This window comes from Enhydra lutris, unplaced genomic scaffold, assembly GCF_002288905.1.
Source record: "Enhydra lutris kenyoni isolate GAN:26980312 unplaced genomic scaffold, ASM228890v2 scaffoldscaffold58, whole genome shotgun sequence".
Lineage (NCBI taxonomy): Eukaryota > Metazoa > Chordata > Mammalia > Carnivora > Mustelidae > Enhydra > Enhydra lutris.
This window is the reverse complement of record NW_019154142.1, coordinates 4404769-4432194: the sequence shown is the minus strand read 5'-3', so window position 1 is coordinate 4432194 and position 27426 is coordinate 4404769. Positions and strand designations below refer to the sequence as shown.

The 27426-nt window shown below is 46.3% G+C and overlaps 1 protein-coding gene across 2 annotated transcripts in view; it reads right to left on the bottom strand.

The window, feature by feature from the left end:
- The window catches only part of LOC111158219 (TRAF3 interacting protein 2), a 46837-nt gene that overhangs the window by 18521 nt on the left and 890 nt on the right, over positions 1-27426 (bottom strand). The window contains exons 1-2 of one of the 2 annotated variants that reach the window (XM_022520137.1): positions 22607-22722; positions 8785-9621 (exon numbers count right to left, since the gene is read on the bottom strand). In XM_022520137.1, the coding sequence (XP_022375845.1) occupies positions 8785-9613 (829 nt within the window). In that variant the 5' untranslated portion in view covers positions 9614-9621; positions 22607-22722. Of the gene's footprint in view, positions 1-8784; positions 9622-22606; positions 22723-27426 lie in introns of those variants that run through there. The other variant, XM_022520138.1, reaches the window with a different exon arrangement.

Sequence of the window (27426 nt, the reverse complement as noted above, 5' to 3'; positions counted from 1 at the left end):
GTCTAGCCTATGGAGGGGTTGGAGAGAACCGAGTGGATAACCGTCCAACATAGACCACGAGTACCTCCTTGTGATCCATGCACCACCAACTCTGCCCAAGAAGGATGATCCAGGAGGCAGAGCTGGTCACAAGAAGAAGGAACCTTGTTTTTCAAAACACTGATTGGCCTTTATTCTTTTTCTGATGATAATAATAATAATAATGCTGTTTGCTTGCTGTGAAGGTAGGATACATGCAGGAAGGTAAAGCGAAATAAAACTAGCAAGTAAGCAAGCGAGCCACAGACAAGGTAGGTCAGAAGCAGAACGCAGGGCAGTGGGGGGCTGGTGAGAATGTGGCTGGGAACTTTGTTCTTGGTTTGGCGGTCAGCAACCATAGACATTTTTAAGGGAACGTTCAGGGGAACGATAGCCTCAAGTATAGACAGAAAACAAATAATGTGCATGTTCACTGTCTCCAGGTCTCCACTGTCTGACTCAGGCAACTTGGCTGGGTGACCCTGGAAATGTGGCCAAGCCAGTCTCTCAAGCATGGTCAGGTTCCCTGGGTTCAATCTATTGTCTGCTTTGACACAGGACACCAGCCAGGTCCTTCCTGTCCCCTCTCCAACACAGGCTGTCTCCTGGCCCAGCCCCTGATGCCTTCCTGAAATTGCTTAGGGCTGGTTTTGATGTTGGGGGGCTTAAGGAAGGGGAGGCGGGATAGAGAGATGTTTCTGGATCTATCGTGGCTCCCTGGCTAAAGGAGACCAGGACTTGGAGAGCATGCTTACAAGTGAGGACTCGGGACTGCGTAAGATATACCCCAAAGACTTGGCTCTTATCCATTCTGGGGCAGGTCAAACATATTCCAAGGGGTCCGATGGCCAGCTGGAAATTCAGGGCAACAGAGCAGTTGCCACTGCTGTTCCTTTTCCCTAGAAAGGGGGAGAAGTGTCACGGCCATTAGGTCCCCAGGCGGGGGCCAGCCCTGCTTTTAGATGAGTCTTGTGTGAGTGGACCATTTATAAAACCAGCTACAGGTACACCCCTCCAGAGATCTCCCCTTGCACTTAAAATCCTCCCTGCATGACTGCATCTCTGCCCTTGACCCTAGCCCCTCGTATGCTCTCCCAAGCTCACCAAGCCCCAGCTACCCTGGTCCTCTTTCTTCTTGAAGAACACCCCAAGCTTGTCTCTACCTCCGGGACCATGAGACGGCCGTCCTCTCTGCCTAGTGTGCTCTCACACTCTATCTTTACAGACCAGCTTCTTGTCGTTCCGGGCTTATCATGTGTTTGAGTAAGCATGACTCTTACTGTCAACTTTTCGTCTGCCTTCTCTACCGGCATCTACCGTCTGTGAAAGCAGAGACTGCATCCGCTGGTTGCCATGTCTCCAAACACAGGGCCCGCACACAGGGATGCTTAACACATGAACGAATGGCGACTGCATGCTTCCAAAGCCAACCTCCTGCACACAGAGAAAGAGAAGCCACGAGACTGGCCACTTAGCTGAAGCCCACTTGGGTCTTGTCTCCCTCCGCAAGTAGGAAGGAGAAAGACGAGGTAAAAGAGAGGAAACTTTGCCAGTGGCCTTGAAAGTTTTTCATGTTTGCAGCCATTTTTGCTTCCCTGATCCATTAATAAGTGGCTAATAAGGTTTTACTTGCTTTAAAAGGGCTACCAGGCTCTAATGATAGGGTTTGTTTCTTTTCCAGAGAGCGGATGTTAGTGCTCTTAATCAAAAGCCTTTGAGTCAAGGTCATATGATTTCTAACAGATTATTTCCCCGCACAACATGTTTTTGTCTCATAGCAACAAATCGTGTCATTAAAATCACTAAGGCATGTGGGCTAAGGTTTGATTGGCTGTAACTTTCATTTCTGAAACGGTCACCTGCGGTAAAAACTTACAGTGGTTTACGTGAACAGATGAAAAGGATCCACCTTCCCAATTTTAAAAAAATTGACAACGGAGTCCTCGGTGCCATGCTTTGATTGGTTAAAACAAAGAGATATCGAACTCCAGAGGATCAATCAAAAATAAGCTTTCCCTTTTGTGAGTGAAATTTGGTTGTGTGGAGAATTGGCTCCATAAGAATGTTTATCAGGTAAAGGAGTATCTTTTCATTGCTCACGTTTTAATCATTCTGTTCCACGATGTTGACCAAACTTTTTTCCTTAAGTTGGGCTCCTCTATAGAGAATTGTGGCTAACATTTATTCAACCCTCGCCCCATGCCAGATACTGTACTAAGTTCCTTGTTTGGGATTATAGAGTTCAATTTTCTGTTTTCCTAAAGAAGTTTAACTTAGGATAAAATCCAGTTCCCTACCCTGGTCCTTGCATCCTTCAGCTTGTGGCGTGGCTCACCTCGCCCCAGCTCTGCTGGCTCGCTTTTGGTGCCTTCACTACACCAAGCTCCTTGCTTCCCTTCATTTTCTTCTCCTTCAGATTTCAGCTCAAATGTGTCCTCTTAAAGAGGTCTCCTCTCACCATTCTACTAATGTCTGACACCCAGTTTCTTCCTGGGGCACTTAGAACTTGTTTCGTTTGCTGATTTCTCCTCCTAGCTGGCTGTTTAGGAGACCGCGAACTCCATGAAGACAAGACCACGTGTGTTTTATAGCTGTACACCTGGTGCCTAGCACAGGACTGGAGAAACATGTGTTGAACAAATTGATTAACGAATGGACGAGTTCTGTTGCCAAGTCCCATCGAGCTCCCTCCTTTCCTCTCCTGCCATCTTGCACAAGACCATTAAAGATGGCCTTTCCAAGGCTTGCTGTCACAAAGGCTGTACTCATGATTAGGGATTACTCCTTTCCCCAGGAGGCAGGGAACAGAAAGAACTTCTTTTTATTCATTCAACAAATATTTGTTGAACCTCTATCGCTAGCCACACAGTGAACACAGATAAATAGGATACAGTTTCTCTGAGTGGCTCAAAATAGAGAAAAATCTGTTTTGTCTGTGGGTGTCTGTTTTGAAACACAAACCCACACTCGTTAGTATGTGAGAAGGGGAGGCGTGCAAGTCGGCAGCCACCTACTTGGTAGACTTAAGAATTACCGCCCAAAAGTATCTCCCTTACTGACTTGTCCTCGGTGCCTAAAATTCCATTAAGATAATTTATTCAGCAGGGGTTGGAGGACAGAAGGCAGTGGATGGTGGGACAGACAAGTGATTTGTAAGCACTGGAACTCCTCAATTCTGAGGCAGGGTTAATCACAGAACAAAGATACAAATCTTGCACACTCATAAATGGGTGCCCAGAACTGTGTGTTATTTATCAATCTTAGGATCCTCTTGGCCTGGGTATACATGGTCTTCATGTTACTGGCCTTTTACTACTTGGAATCTGTAAACCAAATCCTAAACGAGGTTTTCCACTTATCAGTCAAAACATTCAACATTTTTCTTCCTTATTAAGCATGGTATTACAAGAGTACGAGAGAGAAAATAAAATCTGATTTTCAAGTTGTCAAAAAGCATGATGATGCAACACAATCAGCTTGGCCAGGAAACAAAATGGCCAACATAAACTGTTAGCGGAACCCCCGCAGCTGTAAACAGCTGGGGTTCCTGAAAGGCAGCTCCTTCCTTTATCATTTTTTCCATCTGGGTTATTTTTTTTCCCCCCTTACTTTTAACTGTGCAGGCACTCCAGCATACAAATGATCACTTTTTCGGGTTCCTTCGAGCAACAGTAGGCATATGCCCACAAGTGTATGTTATTCAGTCTTCTTGGTAGAGAAAGCAAACATTTTGATAGTAAAACAAAGGCTCTTTAGATTTCATTATATTCTTTTTTTTTTTTTCCAAGTGATTTGCATCATGGGTTTTATTTCATAGCACAGCCACTGCAGCCAGCCGTTCTGGCGACCCTCAGTGGAAAGATCCTGGGACAGGACGGGGCCAGCTTCTCTGGGGGACTGGTCGGGGGTAGGGGAGAAAACACCGGCTTATTCGACTTCTACTTACTCTCTACTCATTTTCGCTAGCTTTGAACTTTTTTTTTTTTTTTTTTACATAAAAGGGGTGACCAGTAACTATTTCTCCTTTAACTTGCAAAGACGAAGGTATGCCATTTGCATGGCGATCATTATTTATTTATATTTTCATTAACAGATGAGGAAGTAACGCTCTTGGAAAGCCAAGGAGAACCACGTAGCCATGGTTTCCAAGCATCCCTTAGGTGAACAGCTCTTTTGAAGTGGTTTTGTTGGCAATTAAGTGCAGTTATAGTCCTGACAGGAAACTAAGCATTCGTACACCTGCTTTGAATGCTTAAAATCTGCCAGCCGGAGGGATTTGGAAGGGGAGGGAGGGGCGCTTCACAGGATCCATGTAAGGAATAACAATAATAACTAAGAACTGCTTGTTGGGGAGGGCTTCCATTCCCAGCGCCTTCAGTATATTATCTCATTTAATCTTCAGGGTGACCTTCCTGGGAGCCGTTGGAGCCAGAGGCCTCATCAAGCTTTCCAGCTTGTGGTGTCCTGAGGAAACGGTTCAGCCCTGGGCTTCCCGGACAAAGCCACCCAACCCTGACTCAACCAGTGACTGGATGCTTTTGGGAGCCAGGGCCAGGGTAAAGAGAGGCCCGGGGAATGAGGCTGCCCTAAGCTCTCATTCCCCCATATTCTTTTTTCTTCAACATTTACTTATTTTTGAATATAAAAATAATACCTGTTTGCTGTAAAAAATTTAAGTATATAAAGGTAGAAAGAAAAGTCTGTCTCTTCTGAATTCCCTGCCCCCACCCCCCCCATGCCTCGATCAGCAGCAACAGTTAAGGCAATCCTTCCAGACTTTTCAATGTATGGTTTTTAAACACATTTAGCTTTTTAAAACTAACACATATGGAATCAGCACCGCACCTTGTTTATCTGCCTAATCTTTTTTATGTCAAATTGTGTATTTTATTCTGTGTAACAGTGGCCTAGCAGTCCACTGTATAAATAAACCACAACTTACTTATCTGTCCCCTTATGAGTAGCATCTGAGTTGCTTTCCTTCTTACTTTACTATAATGATGGTTTACTAAACATCCTTGTTCACGTGTTTTTATAGGCTTGTTTAGTGTTTCTATGGGATTGATCCTACAAGTACGACTGATGGGCCAAGGAAGCACATTTAAAATTTTGATAAATAGTGAGATGCCTTCCAGAAGGTTGTAGGTTGTACCAATTGCCACTTCTGCCAAGAGCAGGTGGAAGTGTTCATTTCCCCATAACCCCATAGTCCCACAACAATGGATGTCAGCTGACGGTTTTTTCTTCCTGCACACCTAATTAGGAAAAGGGCAGCTTAAAAAATTTTGCATATATACATTTTTCTTAAATTTAGTAACACGAAGCTTAATTTCAAATGCTTATTGTTTGTGTTTCTTCTGTGAATTATCCCCTTCTCCTGCCCAAATTCTCTCCTCTGCCTTTCAACACCTTTCCTCCCTCCCAGGACCCACAGCTGCCTTCTCCTCCCTGCTGCAGGGTTCGGAAATAGTGGAGGGAGGGAGGGCAAGACAGCTGATTAGAGAATTTCATCAGCAGGTATTAGAGACTAAGAGTCCCCAGTCAGGGGTGTTTGCATTTTAAGAGTCTGCCCAGAGGGGGCATTTCGCTCTTGCTTCCGAGACTGGACTGCTTGTGGTGTCATTTCAGGCTTCAACACAAAAAAATACTTGGAAGTGGGAAGATCTTTCTGGAATCCTCAAATCATACTGAGTTAATGCTTTCTTTGTCTATCACAATGAGGCTTTCTCCTGATAGAAGATAAAGGCTAACTGCCTGGGACTTAGGATCACAAAGCCCTTACAAAGTATTCACACTTCTACACATTAATCTAAGGAATTCATCAGAAATGCAGATAAAAAAAATTTAAGAAAAAAATGCAGATAAAAACTTATATACATGATGTTTATCCTCCAATTTCTTACTGGATCAGAAACTGGAAACTCTTTACATTGTCCAATAACAGAGAAAAACTTAAAAACGATTTGGTAGATCCATCTGAGAAAACACCATGCAGCATTTTTAAATGATTCTGGAAGAAGTGCACTGAATGTCACTGGGAATTATTTTAATTTTACATTAAATATATATGCTATACATATACATATTTTATAAGTCAAAACCCCCCAAAGGAATGATATTTAGGAGATAGAAACATGAATGGGGCTTTTAGGCATATTTCAATTTTGTGAGCAAACGTATATTGCAGTTATGATCAGAAAATTTATCTTTCAGTGCAGAGAGTAGAACGTTAAAAAAGTAGCTGATGGGGGCTCCCGGGTGGCTCAGTGAGTTAAAGCCTCTGCCTTCGGCTCAGGTCATGATCTTACGGTTCCTGGGATGGAGCCCCGTGGCGGGCTCTCTGCTCAGCAGGGAGCCTGCTTCCCCCCCACCCTCTCTGCCTGCCTCTCTGCCTACTTGTGATCTCTCTCTCAGTCAAATAAATAAACAAAATCTTAAAAAAAAAAAAAAAAAAGTAGTTGATGGTTTTAACTTCACAGAATTATTCCCTTTTAGCCTGGAGATCATCGAGAAATAAATGCAACCCCAACACTGGCAAGGTTCAATCCTCAGTGATTCAGACTTACAGAACTCTGCCGCCCGCCACACCCATCCTATTACCAGGCACTCAGAGCAGGCAGTGGTGTCCACAAGCCCAGCCAGTGACTTCCCAGCCTCCAAAACTCAAGGTCCCAGTTTTGGGCCTCAGAGGCTCTTTCTCCCCGAGCCCTGCTGCTTCCACAGCTCCTGGCCTCACTCTTAACCTCACAATCGTTCCTACCTTTTGCTTCCCAACATCTTCTAAGTTCCTCTACGACTTAGCTCAAAGGTCCTTCTGGAAACCGGCCCAGATCAATGCCTCCTTCAGGCTCTGCTCCCTTGTGCTCTGTCAGAACACCTCATGTTAGCATGGCATCTGCTCACGGACTCCTCATGTCTACCTCTTCCCCCAAAATGTAAGTTTTTGTACAGCGGGACAAAAATTTCTCCCCCCCCCTTTTTTTAAAATTAGGAATTACTTTGTTGCTCCATTCACGTTAGGCAGCTTTATACGAGGTGTACATGTACAAATACAAAAAACTGCGATCACTTACAACATTTTTGGTTATTTTTAGAATTTATTTTAAAGCTAGGCATCGGGGGCGCCTGGGTGGCTCAGTCATTAAGCATCTGCCTTCGGCTCAGGTCATGATCCCAGGGTCCTGGGATCAAGCCCCGCATCGGGCTCCCTGATCAGTAGGAAGCCTGCTTCTCCCTCTCCTGCACCCCGGCTTGTGTTCCCTCTCTTGCTGTGTCTCTGTCAAATAAATAAAAAATCTAAAAATAAAATAAGATAAAATAAAATAAAGCTAGGCATCAGACCTTTGGTCAGACTCTTTGGTCTGACCATTTGAACTACTTCTTGTACAGCACTTATTTGCTAAGAAAAATATCAGATCTCACAGCCTCGTTATTTCCCAGTGGCCTCGGCGGAGACTTAACATCAAGAATTGTAATGGACCTTTTGTCTCAGTCTAAGACTTTATCACTTTCAGAAATGCTTACTGCACTGATACACATTGTTCACCTAGCCACTCATTTGGATAAATTTACTGAGAGCCTAGGATACGCTGGTCACTGTGCTAAATTCTGGAAAATTATGGGTTAAAAACAGAACTTTCCTGGGGTACCTGGGTGGCTCAGTCAGTTAAGCACCAGACTCTAGACTTTGGCTCAGGTCATGATCTCAGAGTCATGAGATCGAGCCCTGCATTGGACTCCACACTGGGGGTGGATCCTGCTTACGATTCTCTCTCTCCCTCTCCCTCTGCACCACCCCAACTTTGTGCATATGCGCAGGTGCACATGCACTGTCTAAAAAAATAAAAAAATAAAAATATTATACCTTCGCTGATGTGCTGGAGGGAGAGGAAGACAAGTCCCTGGGTAGATGTCGTACTGACTTTAGGCGGTTCCCACCGGCAGAGCACAAGGAAACTGAGAGCCTGAAGGCAGGATTGATCCAGAAGCTTTCCGGAGTGACCCCTGAGCTAAGTCTTATGAGGTATATGCGGTGATGGTTGTATAAGTCTGCAAACACTACGATTCATTGACTTGCACGCCTAAATGCATAAAAGGCAAACTTTACGGTACGTAAATCAGATCACAATAAAGCTGCTAAGAAAGGAGGTATAGAGCTGGGTTAAACATGCAAGGAGGGGGAAGAACATCCCGGAGACAGAAGAGAAGGGCAGGCACTTGCCAGCGAGAAGCAGTTAGCCCAGTTCTGGGGACTGTGGTCCTTAGGGGTGGCTTAAATCCCCAATGGGGTTTAAGTAACAGTGTCCCAGGAGCAACTCCATCTTCAGGTCATGGACTGAATCCAGAGTTTGAAGAGCATTCTGGGATTTTTGACCAAAGGCCTCCTTTCTTTGCCAAATCTAAGATGGGGAGGACCATGCAGAGAAGGCAGAGCCCAGGTGCCCAAGAATTAAGTCAACAAAAATCTACTCTAGAAGTCACTTGGGTCATCTCCCTGACTGTAGGCAGGTTTCAGTTAAACTAACTGAGACAAAGGAATCTGTTGTCTCCTTCTAGTTTTATAGAGAAGTAGGTTCCAAGCGGGATAGGCTTTGGGCTAAGACGCAGCCTTTTTCTTGAGCTCCTGGCAAGTCCAACCACCCACGGAGAGTCCCTCCCTGCACTCTGACCAGTCTGTGCCGGTCTCAGACGCAAGGCCCTGATGCCAGGCCCTTGCTTGCTTAGTTACCCAGCCCAGAAGGTCCAGAGGAGGTGAAGTTCACTTACATGGCACCTGGTGATAGGGACCTCCGGGACAATGGTAATGACAGTTCCACTGAGTGTGTGGGGGAAGGACGGGAGGCAGCCTCTGTGCACACGCTGGGATCCTCTGAGGTTCAAACTGAGGGAACTCTCTGGAGCTGAGTGGTCTGGGGAGGTCCTGGGGGTAACACACGGAGGTGAGGGGCAGGGGCCTTTCCAGCTGCCTGAGGCCCAGGACATCCAGGGGCTGGGAATCATATCCCGTGTCTATCGTAGGCAGATCTGGAGCTGCCCGGTTCCTGTGGGGCTGGGGCTGTTGCACCGTCTCTTGGCCCCGGCTGGGGGAGTCTGCTGAGGCATTAGGTAAACTTTGGTCTGATTTGTCTGAGTCATGGCCAGTGTCAGGAGAAGCTGCTGAAAGCTGAGATCCTAGCCCTTGATTTCGTTTTTCCATAAATGAAAACGGATGCTCCAGAGGGAGGCCTCCAACCACAGACTCCGGCTCCTGCTCGCTGGCTGCGGGGAAGCCCGAGGGAAAATCTTTGCCTGGGTCTGGGTGTCTCCTCCAGAAGCTGTCTTCGCTCTCCTCCAAGATTTTTGCACGCAGGCAGGTGACCCGCTGCGACACAGGCCGTAGGTGACTGGAAAGTTTCAAGGGTGGCTGAGCCTGAGAAACTTCTCCCGAGGAACAGTGAGGGGTTTGGGGCGCAGACAAGCTGTTGGGCGCCATGTTTGTCAGATTTGGAGCAGGTGGTTCTGATTCCTCTTCCAGGGAGTAGTCTGGGATTGGTTTCAGTAACTGACTTGGGTATGGTTCTGATTCATCAACCTCCACAGGAATGCTTCGGTTCATTCTAGTTTCTGGAACAAGAGAAAACATGCCACAGCCTTAGAAGACAGATCATTTCTTGGAGTCCCTGCTTTATGACCTTAAGGGACCTTGTTCAAGATGTGATTTCAATTAACAGCAGTGTGACACCAACGTGCTTCAAAACCCCAGCTGCATGAAGCTGTTCTCTTATTCTCCAGCAAAAGCTCTAATCCTTACTAAGATATTTTTATATGGAAGGCGATTCAAAGGATGTGACTGGACAGTCATGTGGTAGACAGCACCACGGGTCGGGGGGCAGGTGAAAATCATCAGCAAGTACTGAGGAAGGAGACATGATCACGTGGGCTGCTTCGTGTGTGCGTGTAGATCTGTCAGACACGTGTGCAGGATAGACACACAAGACTTTGGTGTGTTGGTTGCCTTTGAGGATGGTGTTAAGTAGGGGAGAGTTTTCACCTTTTAAACTTTAAAAACTTTGCTGTGTGGCCATTGCCTAGTCAAACACACACACACACACAGAAAGAAGAAAGCTTGAGTTTTTAAAAAGCACTGGAAAAAGGTCATAGTGACATTTTCCACTTAACAGCTATAGATTGTTTGCAGGACTTAATTCCCTTTGGCCCTATGCCTGCAGTTAAGGTAGGCCTGCCATCTGGTTTGTAATGTACGAGCTGAACGAGTAAGGCTGCCTGAACTCGCCTTTTGACCACGGTCCGGGTAATATTGGTTTTACCGGATAAAAACAGAACTCTTAGTCAACATGACAAAATGAGAGAGGAAATTAACCTCCCCTTATCACGAGTTTGGTTGAGATGATGCCCCAGGATACCCAAACTCCAGGGGAAGGCAGGGGATAGGGAAAAAGAGCATAGGAGTGACTGCAGGCCTGTAGAAGGCTCCAGAGCAGGTGGAGGGGGAGGGAGACAGTAAACAAAATATCTCAGAGGTTTGTTCTATGCAGGCCTTGCACACAGTGTACTTCACATATCAGAGAACATGGGTGGTAATACTGGTGGGGGACTGTTAAATGCATGTTCCGGGTCCATTTAGAATTTCAACCACAAACCTTTCCCGAGGGCTTGCTGGGCCTAAAATCACGATGTATGTCAATTATTGCCCTAAGACAAGTTTTGAAAAACATGAATTCGCCTTCTCTTGAGCCCTGTTACCCAATTCAATAACAACCTGACAGCAAGATGCTCCCCTCTGAGCAGAGGGGGGACCAGCAATTTCCTCCCAAATTTATCTTCACTGCCTATAGGCAGATCCCCCCCAAATGCCCCTTCCCCCTCTCTGCCAAGTGAACACTAACCCGTCTCTTCCCCTCGCTTGGTGACAAACTTACCCATCTGCTGCAAACAACCTTTGTACTATTCTTTGGCACAAAAGAAAACTCTAATTTTCTAATTAATTTTCTAAATTTCTAATTCCTGGCTGGCCCTCCCTCCCTGCCTCGGGCTCCCCCTTCTCCTGCCTGGCTCCCTTCTAAGCAGCTGTCTAGGTGGTGGGTGCCCCTTGCCCCCTGGACTCTGCAAAAAAGAGACCTCATCACCTACATCGATTAGACCTTGTAAAAATCAACAGGAACCTACCACAAACACAAATATTTCAGCAAATAGCTGAAATACCAAATAATTGCTTTTGAAGGCTTACCACTGTTTTCCTCTCTTTCCTACAATCTGTCTATAGCCATGACATTGGGTAGGCCATACAACATGCTCTTCAGCTGGTCGGGAAACAAAAGCATTTTCTGAGGGGCTGGCCGAGGGCTGTGTCATGTCTCGTGAGCATCTGTGGGCCCACAGCTGGATGGGAGGGCAAAGAGATGCACCAAGGGAGTCAACCGGCAAAAGGACTGCGTCCTGTGGACTGCTTCTTGTTGAGATTCACTTTCATTGCCCACACTTCAGAGGCCACTGTTGACATTTTCCCTGGGTTTTTAATTTTAAATACAAGTATTCCCCTAAAAAGTTGCAAATTCTCTTTCAGCCGAGGAGCCTTCAGGGGCTTGGTGGAAGCTCATGAGAAAGCGGACAAGTGGGGTCATCCCACATAACCAAAAACTTAATCTTGCAGCAGGGATTCTACAGTTAAACTGGACTGAAAAGGAACAAATGGCCGCTCGGATGACAGTGCGGATGCCGTGGTGATGAACAGCCTCTAAGGAAAGCTATGGGGTTGGTACTCCGTAGAAGACAGAACAGACCCAGAAGTTTTATACGTGTCACTCTCAAGTATGCAAGCAGAAAATAACTACTGAACCCTACTATGTGTCCAACTCTGTGTTTATATACTGCTTCTGAGGCATGAGCTGAAGTAAACATTTTTTTAATAATAAGTGATACCTACAAGTGATATAAAACTCAAGAGTATAAAAGGGTATACTGGGAATGGTAATCAAAAGTATTTCTAAGGACTTAAAAGCATTATTCCTACCTTCATGTTGCTGGTGATCCAGATCGAGAGAAAAAACTAATGTAGGAAATCAAAGGCCTGGGGCGCCTGGGTGACTTAGTGAGTTAAGCCTCTGCCTTCAGCTCAGGTCATAGTCTCAGGGTCCTGAGATCGAGCCCCACATAGGGCTCTCTGCTCAGCAGGGAGCCTGCTTCCCCCTCCCCCTTTACCTGCCTCTCTGCCTACTTGTGATTTCTCTCTGTCAAATAAATAAATAAAATCTTAAAAAAAAAAAAAAAAAGGAAGTCAAAGGCCCTACCTCAGGGCCTTTGCACTTGCTGTTCCTTATTTTCTGAACACTCTTCCCCCAGATATCTGCATGGTTTGCTTCCTTTCTTCTTCAGGCCTTTTTACTCAGCTGCACTTTCTCAGTGAGGTACCCTGGTCACCCTCTCTAAAATGGTTACATACCCTTCTCACTCCCTGTCTCTCTTCCCTGCTTCACCATCCTCTCCAGCAATTAGCATCACCTTACATTCTATAAAATGTATATTATAAATACAAATATCTAATACATTCCTTATTTGTTTATTGTTTCTCTCCTCCCCCAGAATTTAAACTTCACGAGGGTGCGATTTTTGACTATTGGTCTCATGGTTCTGTTCTCACCACCTAGAGCTGTACCTGACACACATAAATATTTGTTGAATGAATAAATGCGCAATTCCTGTTTTGGAGAGGGTACAGATCTGCGTAGCTGGAAGGATCACTGACAGTGAGAAGTCAGGCTCCATGGTGGGTAGCAAGGAGCATTTGTAGGCCAAGTACTCAGAGTTCTTAAAATTATATCACATGTAGGGGTGCCTGGGTGGCTCAGTCAGTTAAATGTCTGCCTTCAGTTCAGGTCATGATCCCAGAGTCTTGGGATGGAACCTCATGATGTTGGGATCCCTGCTCCGTGGGGAGTCTGCTTCTCCCTCTCCCTCTGCCCCTCCCTCTGTAGGTGTTCTCTCTCTCGCAAATAAATAAATAAAATCTTAAGAAAAATTATACCACATGGGGACCTTTCCCCCCTTCCTTCCTTGCTTCTTCTCAAATATTTATTAAATGCTCACTGAGTGTCAGGCCCCCAAGGTGAGTCTGGACCATGTCTCAGAGGTCCCACCCCATGGCCCTTGCTTGCAGAATAAAGGTGATTCTACCACCCAGTGTAGTAAGAACATCCTGCTATTCTGTTCCAGACAGGGAGCTGGTCTGTTCATGCATCCTGAGGGCTTCACCCAAAATGGTAGAGAGTGGGCACGCCTATAGCTCCCATGTGGGCCCCTCCCAGCCCTAGACCCCTACCAGAACTGGCAGAACCAACGCTGCCATCGTCCCCACCCCCAAGGTGTCACAGAGAACAACTACGCACGAATGGCACATCAGAAGGCCATGGGCAGATAAGTAGGTTGTTGGAAATGGCACTTTTATTTTTGGTCTTTAATGTCATTATTATAAAAATACTACACATTTTAAAAAAATCAGTCAATATCTCATCACTCCTAATGTTTCCTTTTCCCCTGTTTTCACTGCAAGGCTTCTCCACATGACGCCCACATGGTTATAATGCTGGCATGGCCTGCACTCTAGTCCCTAACCAGGAGTGGTACCTGGAGGGAAGTGGAAAAACCCTGTTTCCTACCGTTGCCCTAGAGGAGAAGGCCCTGGCTCCACAGGGGACCAGAAGGGCTGCCAGCCAGGACCCTGCGAGCCCCAGTGCTGGCAGTGTCCTGGACAGTCTGTGGCTCCCCAGCATCCTGCCCAGCTCAGGAAGCCTGGAGCAAGATGGGGCCTGTCAGGCCTGGAGGGCGATGGCCCTGTCCACCTCACCTCAGGCCAAATTCCTGGGGGAAGTGAGGGGCTGGAGGCTGAGGGAACTCAAGAGAGTCTCTTGCTCAGAATCTCTCTTTCGGGGCTCATAATACAGGTGCTCAGGCCCCCCACCTAGAGATTCTGAGGGGAGGTCGGGGCTCCTGTGTAATTTTGTGTAAGTGCCACAGGGAAACAGGTTATCTCATTCTTTACCAAGGGAATGTAATCCGTGCGATTTGGCAAGAACTGTCAGAACTGCTACAGCTCATGCCCTTGGACCTTCATTTCACTTCTAAGAATCTCCTCTACAGGGATATGTGCACCCTGTGTGACCTGAAGAGGCTCTGAAGACGGGCCAGGCAGCCTTGTTTGTAATGGCAAAGGCTAGAAACAACCCACATGTCCAGAAAGGTTCTGATTTTTTAAAAAACTGTAGTCCGGCCAACGAGGACTTCTCTGTGTCTTTTTTAAAAAGACTGAGGAAGTGCTGCGTGAACTGAAGAGAACTGTCTCCAAGATTTATCTGTGAAGGGAGAAAAAGTAACAAGCAGACAGCGTGGGGAGTATGTGGCTCTTTGTAGAACCTAAGATTGGGTATGCCATCTTGTCAGAAATTCCCAACAGCGCCTCTGGAAAGGGAACCGGATGGCTGAGAGAACAGGGGCAGGAGGGAGACTTGATTTCTGGGGCATTTTATACCTTCTTTGTATATCTACCTAAAAGCTTTAAACAAAAAAACAAAAAAATAAACAAACAAACAAACAAAAAAAAAAAAACAAAAAAAGAAAAGGAAAGGAATAGCTCCAGAATGCTTCTGATGGTCACGAAGATTAAGAACCAGTGTGAAGGAGGGAGGCGTTCCTGAAACCACTCCAGGGAAAGAACATGTCCCTTACAATACAAAAGAGCATTCAGCAGAGGGTGAGAACATTTGCCTGGGGTGGGAATGTGTTGGCACAAGCCGAGACCAGAGGGCTAGTCCGCAGCTCACACAACCTAGGCGGAACCAGTTGTGCATGCTTGGAAGTCTGGTTCTTACTCACTTGAGTTGACCCAAGCTAACTTTCCTTCTCTTCAATCTCATCGCCCTTTGGACCTTGAGCTGTGGTTCTAGCTCTTGGATTCTGACCACACCTTGCCTCAAATTTGTCAGTGTTTCTCTGTCCAAGTCTCTCATTTTGGGCTGCCTCGCTGTCTCCTCCAGCCTGAAACCTTTCTCTGAGCACGTCCACTCTACCTCGAGGAGCCTGATTTTGTAGCTCAGATCTTATCCAGGTGCCAGCAGTGCTGGTGTCCTATATGACAACACTCCCTGGTGTCCCAGTCACAGAATCCCCAGCCCCTCCCCTGCTCCCTGCACACAGCTCTCAGTCAACTCCCTGGAGCGGCCTCCAGCTCTGCCCCTATCTGTCCCTCCCCCCCCAACCTTCTTCTCCTCCAGCACATCCTGCCTTGAATTCTTTGTTTCTTGAAACAAAGCCTGTGGAGCCTTCATAACACTATTTTTCTGATCTCGTATTTCCTCAGAAAGCTTCTTTTCCTTCCATCAGCCCCACCTCCCTTTGTGCGTGTCCATTACACCCGACCCCAGCCTGTGTGGCAGACAGGTCTCTGTCAGAGCACACATGAAGGGATCCAATGTCCACACGCACAGTTAACTGCGGCTTCTGCTTTCCAGATGGGCTTACCCTGAGTCAACACACAATTCTAGGAAGTAGGAAAATACGCAGTATTGAACTGCACAGGCTCTAGATTCAGACTCCCTATGTTTGAATTCTTTCTCCGCCAGCTGCATGATGAGATGCGTGACCTTGAGCAAACGACTTTACTTCTCTGGGCCTCATTTTTCTGGGATGTAAAATGGGGGAAATAACATTTGCTTTACAGGTATATTGTGGGGATGAAAGAAGATATAAGTAAAATGCTGACTCAGGGGCTGTAAAAGGCTGAACTGGGCAGCTCAGTCAGTTGAGCATCCAACCTTGGTTTTGGCTCCAGTCATGATCTCAGGGTCATGAGACTGGGCCCCGCAACGGGCTCTGCTCAGAGGAGAGTCTACTTGAGATTGTCTTCTGCCCCTTCCCCCACTCACACCTGCTCTCTTTCAAATAAATAAATAAATAAATAACTTAAAAAAAATGCTGACTATAGGGCCTGGCCCGTAACAAGCTTTCAAAAAACAAAACCCATCTTGTTATTTTTTTTAATTTTTTTTTTTTTTTTTTTTAAATTTGACAGGGAGAGAGAGAGAGCCCACATAGGCAGAGAGGCAGGCAGAGAGAGAAGGGGAAGCAGGCTCCCTGCTGAGCAGAGAGCCCTACTTACTTGGGGATCGATCCCAGGACCCTGAGACCATGACCTGAGCTGAAAGCAGAGGCTTAACCCACTGAGCCACCCAGGTGCCCCACTGTTACTAATTTTTTACATTTTTTAAAAAGATTTTATTTATTTGACACAGAGAGATCGCAAGTAGGCAGAACAGAAGGCAGACAGAGGGGGGAAGCAGGCTCCCTGCCGAGCAGAGAGCCCGATGCGTGGTTTGATCCCAGGACCCTGAGATCATGACCCGAGCCGAAGGCAGAGGCTTAACCCACTGAGCCACCCAGGCACCCTTGTTATTATTTTTTTAAAGATTTTATTTACTTATTTGAGACAGAGAGCGCATGAGTGGAGGGAAGGGACAGAGGGAATGGGAGAAGCAGACTCCCAGCCGAGCAAGGAGCCCAACTTGGGGTTCTATCCCCGGACGGAGATCATGCCCTGAGCTGAAGGCAGACAGACACTTCACGGACAGCCACCCAGGTGCCCCATCATACTATTTTTACAAGCGACCTCGATTTAGAACTTCCTTCTACACTATGTTTACTGATTTTATACCTGAATGTTAATGCTATTATATGAACCTAATGAATGGAGACTGTATCTTTTTAGCTAACGTGTTTCTGGCACATTCAGTACACATTGTCTCTTGTCTTAAAACAAGCTGGGCCACAGAATAGGTCTGTGCTAACACTTTTGCATTCCTGTTTCACAGAGGCTTAGATACATTAAGTAGCTTTCCCAAAGTCACAGCCAAATCTAACCTACAGATCTCCTAGCTCTTTCCATTAAACCACATAGATCAGAGGCTTGGCAAACTTTTTCTGTAAAGGTCCAGATAGTAAATAGTTCAAGCTTTATGGACCACATATGGTCTCTGTCTCCTACTCTACTTTTTAAAAATGTTTTTAAACAGCACTTTAAAAGTATAAAAACCAGGGGTGCCTGGGTGGCTCAGTGGGTTGAGCCTCTGCCTTTGGCTCAGGTCATGATCTCAGGGTCCTGAGATTAAGCCCTGCATCGGGCTCTCTGCTTGACGGGGAGCCCGCTTCCGCAGCCCCCCCCACCTGCCTCTCTGCCTACTTGTGATCTCTCTGTCAAATAAATAGAAAAATCTTAAAATAAATAAATAAATAAAAATAAAAATATAAAAACCATTCTTAGCAACACGCTGTACTAAAAACAGACCATGGGCCACATTTGGCCCAAGGGTTATAGTTTACCAACCGTTGATACAGACTATACTGACAAATCAAAATATAAAGAAACCTTCCCCTTAGGGTACCTGGGTGGCTCAGCTGGGTAAGTGTCTGACTCTTGACTCAGGTCATGATCTTAGGGTCATGAGGTTGAGCCCCGCATGAGACCTACACTGGGCGTGGAGCCTGCTGAAGATGCTCTTCCTCTGTTCTCCCACCCCCCACTTGCATGCTCTCTATCTCGAAAAAAAAAAAAAGGAAAGAAAGAAAGGAAGAAAGAAAGAAATCTTCCCCTTTATTAGTAGTAATTGTTAGTGTTCATTGAACATTTATTACATGCCAAATATTGTTCCAAGTGCTTTACATATTTTAACTTATTTCATCCTCACAGCTACCCTATTTGGCAAGTACTATTTGCAATCTCATCTAACAGGTGGGGCAACTGAGGCACAGGGAAGTTAAGTAACTTTCCCAAGATCACATGATCAGTAAGCAGCACAGACAGGATTCAAATCCAAGCAGTTCAGCACCAGAACCCACGCACTCAGTAATTTGTTGGTTGGGAGTCCTGACTTGTACAGCTATTTGGACGGAGGAGGGAGGAAGGGGCCTGAAGGAGCTGAGTAAACCCTGGAAGCTTCTAGAATGAATATGTTTTGTAACCATTCACCTTGAAGCTAAGGAGGCATGGATACAAGCCACCTGTGTTTTATAAAGGATTACCAGGCGGGAAACCTGTGGTGGCTTTCCTTCATGCCATTACAATAGAGGACATGGATGAGACTGCAGAGGCATCTTGATTTGAGAAAAGCACTTGATTGGATCTCATTAAATTTTAATCATAAGCTGAATTCAAAATAAATTGAAAACTGGTTGACAGAGCACAAACAAAGGGTGATGATAAATGGTGATGCATCTAGAGAGGGGATATCTTCCAGGGGACGCCTCTGAGGCAAGGACGGATAGGATTTAATGAAGGTGTTATGTCCCTGGAAGAAGACAAATAGCAGAGCAAGAAACAGAGGAAGGGCAGAAGTGAGCAGCCTGAGTAATTAATAAACCACATTACCAGCTCCTAAGTAATCAAGGCTTGTTCTTCACCTACTGCTTGGATTTTTTTTTTTTTTAAGAATTCTTTGGGTCAACAATGGGGCTGAAGAGTCCTAGAGACACACAATATGAATTTCAGGTGGACAGAATAAATAAACATCTAAATTTATAGCTAGAAAGGTCCTCAGATCCAATTTGGATCAGATACTTTTAATTACAGAGTCTCAAGGTCTTACTTCATTCCTCAGGGAGGAATTTTTTTTTTTTTTTAATAAGTTAAAAGTCTAAAAGTCACGTATTAAAAAAAAAAAACCTTTAAACTCATTAATGTTCTTTGTTTACTGCCCAAATGCAGGCAAACTTTCACAATGTCGGTTTGCTCAGTGGAAGCTGGTTTTGAGTGAACTGTTTGGCTCCCGTTCAAATTCCAGCGAATAAATACTTCCAAGTTTACTTGCAGAATTTCCCAGACAGAGAAGTTCTTCCATTTGGTTTGCCAGAGGATTGGAAGCAGTGGTGAGCCCAGGAGACAAGGGAGCATTTACTGGCCCTTTTTCATCCCCTGCACAGTACGACTCACATCAGGCTTAAGGCAGCACAGCATGACTTGACCTGATTTTGAAGTTCGCTCTGGAGCTCCTCTGAGCTGCTAAGCAAGGAGACCACGGACTAACGGGAACGGACGGATTCTTCCCTCTAGTTAGCTGGGGATAAATATTTGGAGAACAGCCTCAAACCAGCCCAGGTTTTTTGTTCATTTTGTTTCAGATAAGGTTTCTCTAAGCACATATCTGTAATTCTTAATTTCAGTCCAAGCCCCAGAGAGAAGGAGAAGGGGCAGAAAGGAAAAATCAGGAGAGAAAGAAGAGGGAATATTAAGCAAGAATGGAGTGGAAGAGGAGAGAGACAACAAGGAAAGTGGGGAAAACTTGAAGGGCATTTTAAAAAATGTGCCCTTTTTTGGTGTAGGAGAGAAATTTATTTAAATTGGGATTTTTATGTATTACTGGGTATGAGAAGGGGTAGCTGGAAGGGAAGGGAAAGAATGAATACAGGTGAAAGGCAAGAGTGTCATAGGTCAGCTAATGAACCAGGAAGAGCCTAGGCAGACAGCTCGGAGGAGGAGCACGGATCAGAAATGGGAGGGAGCCTCAGTGACCCTGGGAGGGGAAGAAGGAAAAACACTGGAAACCCCCAGAGCGGGAAATCAATGAGGCAGAAAAGAGCCAAGTTTCCCTCATCACTGAGGGACCTGCCAAGACCCCAGCCAGCCTCGGTCTTCAGGGTGGAAGGAAGGGGGACACGCGGGTTGGGGGAGGCCCCGGCAGTTCCATCACCCCCCCCCAAATGGCTCCATTTTAGGGGCCTCATCAGGGACCCAAGCCAAACTGGCACAGCTTTATAGGGTCACCCGGCAGACGAAAGGTGTCCCACCTCCTCAGCCCGTTTACAACTCATAGGACCGCCCCTCGCCCGCTGGTGTCTATACAATCGTGTACGCACGCACCCCCACACGCACGCGCAGAAAGACCCATGCTGCAGGTATTGGAGCACATGTGGGCTGGCAAAGGCCTGGCGGTGACAGGACACGAAGAATGTGTGTGGGGCGGGGTGGTAGGGACAGCTGGGGTTTCACGAACTAAAAATTTCTTGGTGACAACGCACTGAGAAGAAACCGGAGAGGCCCAGGAGGAGAGCTTCTTGATTCCAGTCCTCCGATGCTTTCTCACGGAAGGACAGCAGGATTGTTTTGATAAGGAAATCTGATTAAACATTAGGGGTCATTTCACCGGATCTGAAAGGAATTTAAAGTTTAACGTGCCTCGTCTGTGCCTCTTCCCCTCCCTTCCCCCCTCCAAACAGTTGCCTGCAATTCTTACATGTTTTTATGGGCTTATCTAAAATCGCCTGCTGTAGAAAAATGGTGGAATTCAGGGTATTTCTGAGCTTTCGATTCTGTGCTGTGTAAAACAGATTTCATTTAGACAAATTACCCACATAATCTGCCTTTCTGAATGCTTGTCAGAGTATGCCGGCAAATATGACTGCTTTCTCCTCCTATTTTCAGAGCATTTGAAAGTCACTAACTCTTTAATCCTGGGAGAAGCAGGCTTAAACATTTTCTGTCTTTGCACCCTGCAGAAGTGGGAATGTCCCAGTTAGGAATCTTCTCCCGGACATGTTGGTTCATTGCCCTGACTTCACTCCTAGTCAGCCCACCCCACACAGCGCGCAGAGCCGTCACAGCGCCATGTCCTGACCTTCATCATGAAAGGACTTGGATCCACAACACCAGATTAAGAATGACTGTGGGTGGTCTTTCTGGGTAAAAGCTAGGTTGGCAGCCGGAACCGTGAGCCTCATTTCAGATAACGGTGCTTCGTTATTTGAAAATTTAATAGGTAAACTCATCACAGTTGAAACACTGTGACATTTCTGTCCTCTCATCCAGGGGTGGGGAAAGAAAGCCATCTAAGAACATGACAATGACTATACCACGGCCTTTCCACAGAAAGAGCTTGGCAATACTTAAAGCCCTGAGTCGGCCCATCTCAGTCAGCCAGGGCCTGCTGGAGCTGCACTCACAAAAAATAACTGCCCAAAAGAAATAATAATAACAACGACAATAACAACAACAATAATAAAGTAGTGGTTTGGAAAAGGTTAAGGATTCTGTGTCTGCCAATCACAGTCATCACCCTTACATGGTATCAGGATGTGCTGCATGGCTTCCTTTCACCTCCGGTTAAAGCCCCCCCCACCCCCGAACCCCCCCACGCCCACCTCACCGCACAGTGATTGGTCTAGCCCAGCAGTGGTTTTCAGCTCCAGCTGAGTCGGTAACACAGCCTCCCAGAGCCAGGCTGGTCTGGCCTGCCTTGACTCTGTGGGCAAGTTCACAGGACAGTTCTTCCTGGGGAACCCAAATGGGACATGAACTAATTCAAGAAACCCCCTGTTTTATGTAGCAAGAGCTGATAAAAACGCCTAAATTCCGGGCAGCCCTCACACAGAGCCACGTGGCCTCGCAGCCACCCCCAGTCTCTGGCCCTGAAAGCTGCTTTTACCTTGTGCGTTGAGAGCCCGTGATGAAACAGAAATCAAAGTGGCTTATATGGTAAGAGCTTGAGCACCTATGAAGCATTTGATACCCATACAGGGTGCTAGGGGGTAGAAAAGGATTAAGAAACAAAACCCTTTTCCTCAAGGAACTAACCATCTAGTAGCAGGAGGTAAAATTAATATATTTGAATAGTCAGCAAACAAAACAAATCTTCCAAGACCACCCAGTATGGCTACCCCTGTGGGACTCCCATTATTTTGTTAGAAGGGAATTTAGACAAAATCATGTTAGTTCATCCCCCACACACATTTTATTGATGAAGAAATCCAGGCCTAGGGAAACCAAAGTGAATTGCCTAAGTCACAGAGCCAGCAAGGAGTGGAGTGAGGACTTGAAACCAAGTCTCTTGTCCTCTTTTTTATTAGTTATTTGGCCTCCCTCCCCCGCCCACCCCGCCATCCATTAAAAAAAAATCCCCTATTCTAAGAGCTCATCTTGAACTTGAAAGTCACATGAAGCTTGATTAGATGCTGAGATCAAGTAATAGCATTTCTCCACCGGTTTTCAGTGCCAGTAAATGTCCCTGCAGCTTGGGAGGGGGGAGGGTAGCCGGCAGAGAGCAGAGCTGAACTTCCTGGCCCAAGAATGTGGGGTTGATCTTTTCCCTGCATGAGACAAGGTTCAAGAAAACTGGGAGTTTTCCTTCCATCTTTGCCACTGACGTGTCCTGGGGCTGGAAGCCAATTACTTAATTTTTGCCGTCCCCAGCTCCCTCCTTGGAGAAGTGGGGCTGGATCCTTAACCGAAACTTGTTGGGACACTAAGTACTCAAACAAATGGTTCCCAAGCAGCTCCGAAGAAAAACAGACCCGTGTGCGCACAGTCCTGTTGCTCAAAGAGTTAATCTCACTCAGCTGGCCCGTTTGAAATATTAAACCACCAGCACTTTCTCCTCGCCAGAAACTAGTGTCATTTTCTCAGCCCAAGTTGGTATAAGAACAAGTTAAAGGTGGGGAGTGGAGGGTGGGGGGAAAGGAAGGCAGAACGTTTCAGTAAAGAAGAAAACAGTGTTTGGGAAAATGGGTCAGCAGCTAAAAAGTAAGGCCAGGCAGGCGACCGTTCTGAACAACTTACCTTAGCACCACCAAGGACAGACAGACCAGCGGGCAGGGTGGTCGGGCTCTCCTTCTCACACTCCACCTTGGCTGGCTCCCGCCTCCCTCCTCCCTCTCCAAGCCCAGGTAAGTAGTAGAACAGGCTCTGAAGCAGGAAGTGGAAGTTGTATGCAAATTTCTAGAGTCTAGGAAGCCTCCGCTGAAAAATCTCCCTGTGGGCAGTGAATCAACAGCCGAGAAGTCACTTTATTTCTTAAAACAGAAACCTCCTTCACTCCCTAGAAAAGGCCCCCGACTGACCAATTAGGGTGCATTTTTGCTTCCACCACCCAGCTAAGTAACTGTGGAGGAATGTCCACACTGACCCGATCTCGGATCTCCGTGCTCCCCGCAGTGCCCTAGCCTTAGCCTGAGAGGGTGCCTGGGGGTGAGGGGGATTGAGCTTGGGTGTTAAGATTGGTTATTCATTAGCAGCTCCAAAGGAGGAGACTGGGGGCAGATAGCTGGGTGGAGTATGAGGCAAGAGCTTCTTAACTATCTGCAGCTGCTTAAAATATCAGCATTTGCTGCCCTTCACCACTGAGGGAGGACTCCCTGCCCATCAACATGCACGAAAAAGTGAGTCCTTTCAACACACACACACACACACACACAGGCACGTAGAGGCATGTACACATGTGTGCATGAGCACGCTTGCACACATGCAACATACACACTGTCCTCCTCTGGCTGCATTTTTCATGACCGAGTTTATTTCTTCTCCTTCCTTCTCCTTATTTAATCAGTAGCCTACAGAAATTAGGGTCAAAGTAGACGCTGGACACAGGATGACAGGGGCAGCAGAATGTGATGGGAGCTGTGGCAGCTAGAGCTCTGGAATCAGAGGGATGTGGGTGTGAAGTCAGTGAGGGCACTGGCCGGCTGGGCACCACAGCGAGATGCCTGGGCAGGCACATTGTGCCGCAGGTGCTGGCCCTGCCTACTCACTGAAGAGGGCCAAGGCTCAGCCCGCACATCTAGCCATCTCTCCGCCCTTGTGCGGGGGACATCCCCACCCAGGATGCCAGGTTCTGCTCCAGTAGGTCCCATGAAGTGGGTTCCTCTGCATTCTGCAGGCAGAGGATAAACGGCTTATTTTTAAAATAAAATATACATGTTGTAGATGTTTGGATATAGCCTTAAAATGGAATATTATGCAGCTGTGAAAAATCATAAATATGTATGTATGAATTTCTACATTCTAACAGGGAAAAGTGGCTCTGGGATATTATTTATTGAGACACATGATCTCATTTTTGCCACTATATGTGCCAGATAAACACATGGACATACATATATAGATTTATGTGTTTTCACTTCTCCTTGGCGTCTGACACACTGACAATCATTCCATGTCTGTCAGAGGAAGAAATTATAAGTGTCTGGAAAAATACACACAGACTGTGAAGTGGTTGTGAAGTGGTTGTCACCTCCAGGGGATGAGATTGAGGGGAACGAGTGAGAATGAAGGACTTTTATACTATTTACACATAAGGGCTGTTTGGGTCTTTTTTTTCCAGAAGCATATTTTTTAAAAAGTAGTATTTATTACGGTGGCCTTGAACTTTCTGCCTCAAAATTATAAAAATTATTTTTTTTTTGCTTAGGGAAAAATAGTATTCTCTGTGCGGCAGCTAGTCCCAGGATACTTGGAGAACAGAGAAGAAAAGAATGTCAAGGGGAGGAAACAAGGAGAGCCAAGAAAAGGGGCGCTGTGAAAACCATTTTCATTTCTCTTCCATCCCTTCAATGGCGTGGGAAAAGCCTGGAAGATGCTTCTGTCAAGTCCTACCTTTGGAATACAACCTATCAGGAAGAACAGGGAGAATTTTCTTTTCCATTTCTCTTCCCAACTCTTTCCCCAGATGGGAGGCCTGAGGGCCGTGTAGGAAGATAACCAGGTGCTGAAGTGCTGCATTTAATTGCTGTGAGCTGGGCCTTCCTCCTGTCTCTGTTTATTCTGAACAGAAGGGCAGGCACCTGGAGGAATAGGTTCATAGTTCCTACCTGGGGCCTTTGCTGGGGCCCCTGCTGGAAAGCAGCCTGAGGACATAAACTGTTTAGAACAGTAGAGAGTCCTGTCTGAATGTGCTGTAGGCAGCTACTGGGAAATGTAGATGCAGGGAAAGCGTCAGGGAGTCTGGGAAATGAGCACGTCTGTCCCCCAGGGGTTTCCACTGGTGTTTTCAGACTAATGTATATACCCTTTTAGCTACCATCACAGGAGAGGGACGCTTCACCAGGAACCCACCATATGCTACATATCAGCACATTTAACCCTCCAGCAGTCCCGAGAAAGCCATTGATTGTTATTCCCACTTGGTCTTCGGGGACTCCAAGGCTCAGAGACATCGAGTAACTTCTCCGGATTTACACAGCTAGTCCATGGAAAAGGATTCCAGAACTGTCTCCCCTCTGGGGGAATGTTACTTCTTGTCCCTTCTTCTTGTGTTGTGTTCTGTCCTTCCTACATTCTTGGGTGCACACAGGTAACTTGCTTCCTTTGCACAACTCTTGACAGCACTCAAGAAGAAAAAGAAGATGTAGACACTAAAAGAGTGGTGCCGTGTGTATACGGGCCTGGCGGCTGCAGAACCAATAACCAGAGTAGCCAAGATGTGGGTTAGTCCTCTCCCTAGGAGGGGACGGTTTGTGTTTGCCAGCTTCAAGAAGCCCACCAGCTTCTTGCAAAAGACATCATTAGATGAAAGTCAGCTCTTCCCACCTCCGTAAACCAAACCAAACAAAGCGATTTGGAGCTGATGTTCAGAAACTCTCCACTCTACAGTATTAATTCATGAAAAGAAAAGAAAAAGGGAAAGACTCATTCCTTGGACAAGACTTGAGTTTCCATTTTTAAATGGTACGATTTCAAATGCTGAAAGGGCAGAGTGAAACTAGGGCACACCAGAAGGAATTTCCCCAAAGATGGCCCTTGTTGTGCTCACACACTGTGGGCTTACGCTCTGTGGCATGGTTGAAGGGACAATGGCAGGATGAGAAGAAACACCCAGGCTCCCAGCACTGTTCTGGGTATTCCAGCCACCAAACCTTTAGTGAGTGCTTGCCTTTCTCCAGACCTACACTAGGTGCTAGGCATGCAAAGTGAGATTCTCAACGTGTTCTTGTGTGTCTTTCAGAAACTGTGTAAAAACGGTGTAAGGTATTTAATAATTACGTTGGTTACAAAAAGGAGAAAGGTGAGGAAGAGAAGAAGGAGGAGAAGAGAAATCAAGTGTTGGCGAGGATGTGGGGCAAAGGGAACACTTGTACACTGTTGGTGGGAATGTTAAGTGGTGTGGCCCCTGTGGGAAAACAATACGGTGGTTCTTCAAAAAAAAAAAAATTGCCATATGATCTAGCAATTCCATTTCTGGTTATACCCCAAAGAATTTTTTTTAATACCCAAAAGAATTAAAAACAGGGTCTCAAAGAGATATTTGTACCTCCATGTTCATAACAGCATTATTCACAATACCCCAAAGGTGGAAACAACACAACAGTCCGTCTGTGGATGAGTAGATAAGCAAAGTGGGATCTATCCGTACAACAGAATACTATTCAGGCTTAAAAACGAAGGAAATTCTGACACATGCTACAGCATAGCTGTACCTGGAAGACATCATGGTAAGTGACATAAGCCAGTCAGAAAAGAACAAATACTACGTAATTCCACTTGTACAAAGTACCTAGAATAGTCAGATCCACAGGGACGGGAATTGGAACAGTGGTGGCTAGGAGCTGAGCAGAAGGAGGCAAGAGGAGTCATTGTTTCATGCATACAGACTTTTGGCTTTGCAAGAGGAAAGGGTTCTGGAGAGGGATGGTGGAGATGGTTGCACTGAAGTAAATGTACTAAGTGCCACGGAATCGTACACTTAAAAATGGCTAAGATGATAAATGTTATGTGCATGTCACCACAGTAAAATAGAAAATAAATAAAATAGAAATCCCCAAAGCAGTCCTGCACAATAGGTTTTGTTCACCTCATTTTCTAAGTGAGGAAAGCAAGGTGCAGAGAAGTTAAGTAGCTTGCGAGGGCCACACAGCTGGGTTTCAAAGCAGAGTGGACTCTCGAGAAAGGCCGCCCTGCCCGGCCCTCCACCGAGCTGCCTGGTACCTACTGGGGGGCCAAGGATGCCACACATATATATGCCGAAGCCACACGGATTCATCTCCTCTCTATGTCCTTTTCTTTCTCTAGACCACCATCCTTCTAACGCGGCCTTTCCCAGTGTCCTTATTCTCTCCGCTGCCTTCCCCTCATCAAAAGGTGCTCTCAGGAAAAAAAACCCGAGCACTCGTTTATACCTAAGTTACATGGTGTGAATTTAAATCAGTATGCCACCTCTCTGAGGGGTGCTTGCATTTTAAGCCTCATCACCCTGTATGAAATGAAAGCCTTTGTTCCATATTAAAGGAATTTCAGGCATCAGGGAGAGGGCGGGAAGGATCTGGAAGGGTGGTGGCGGCAGGCAGGGCAGAACCCAGAGAAATGCAGTAAACGGGGGAAACCTGAGTCACGCGGTTAGAAGGGAGATCTCTTTTCCGGGCACACTGATCTTTCAGGGCTCGACCACGGTGTGGGGTGTGGATACGAGGCAGGTAGGTGGACGCTTCATGTTAAACCCTCCCCTTCAAGCAGGCTCGGTCGCCTGACTGCCAGACTGCAGTCCTGCTGGGCCTCAGAACTTGCACGCCCTCAAGAGAATCTAGTCGGTTGATTTGCTCCGGGCTTCCTTTGCCTGACAGCTCTCAATGCCTCTTCTCTTCTCGTTATATCATGAAATTCTAGTCTCA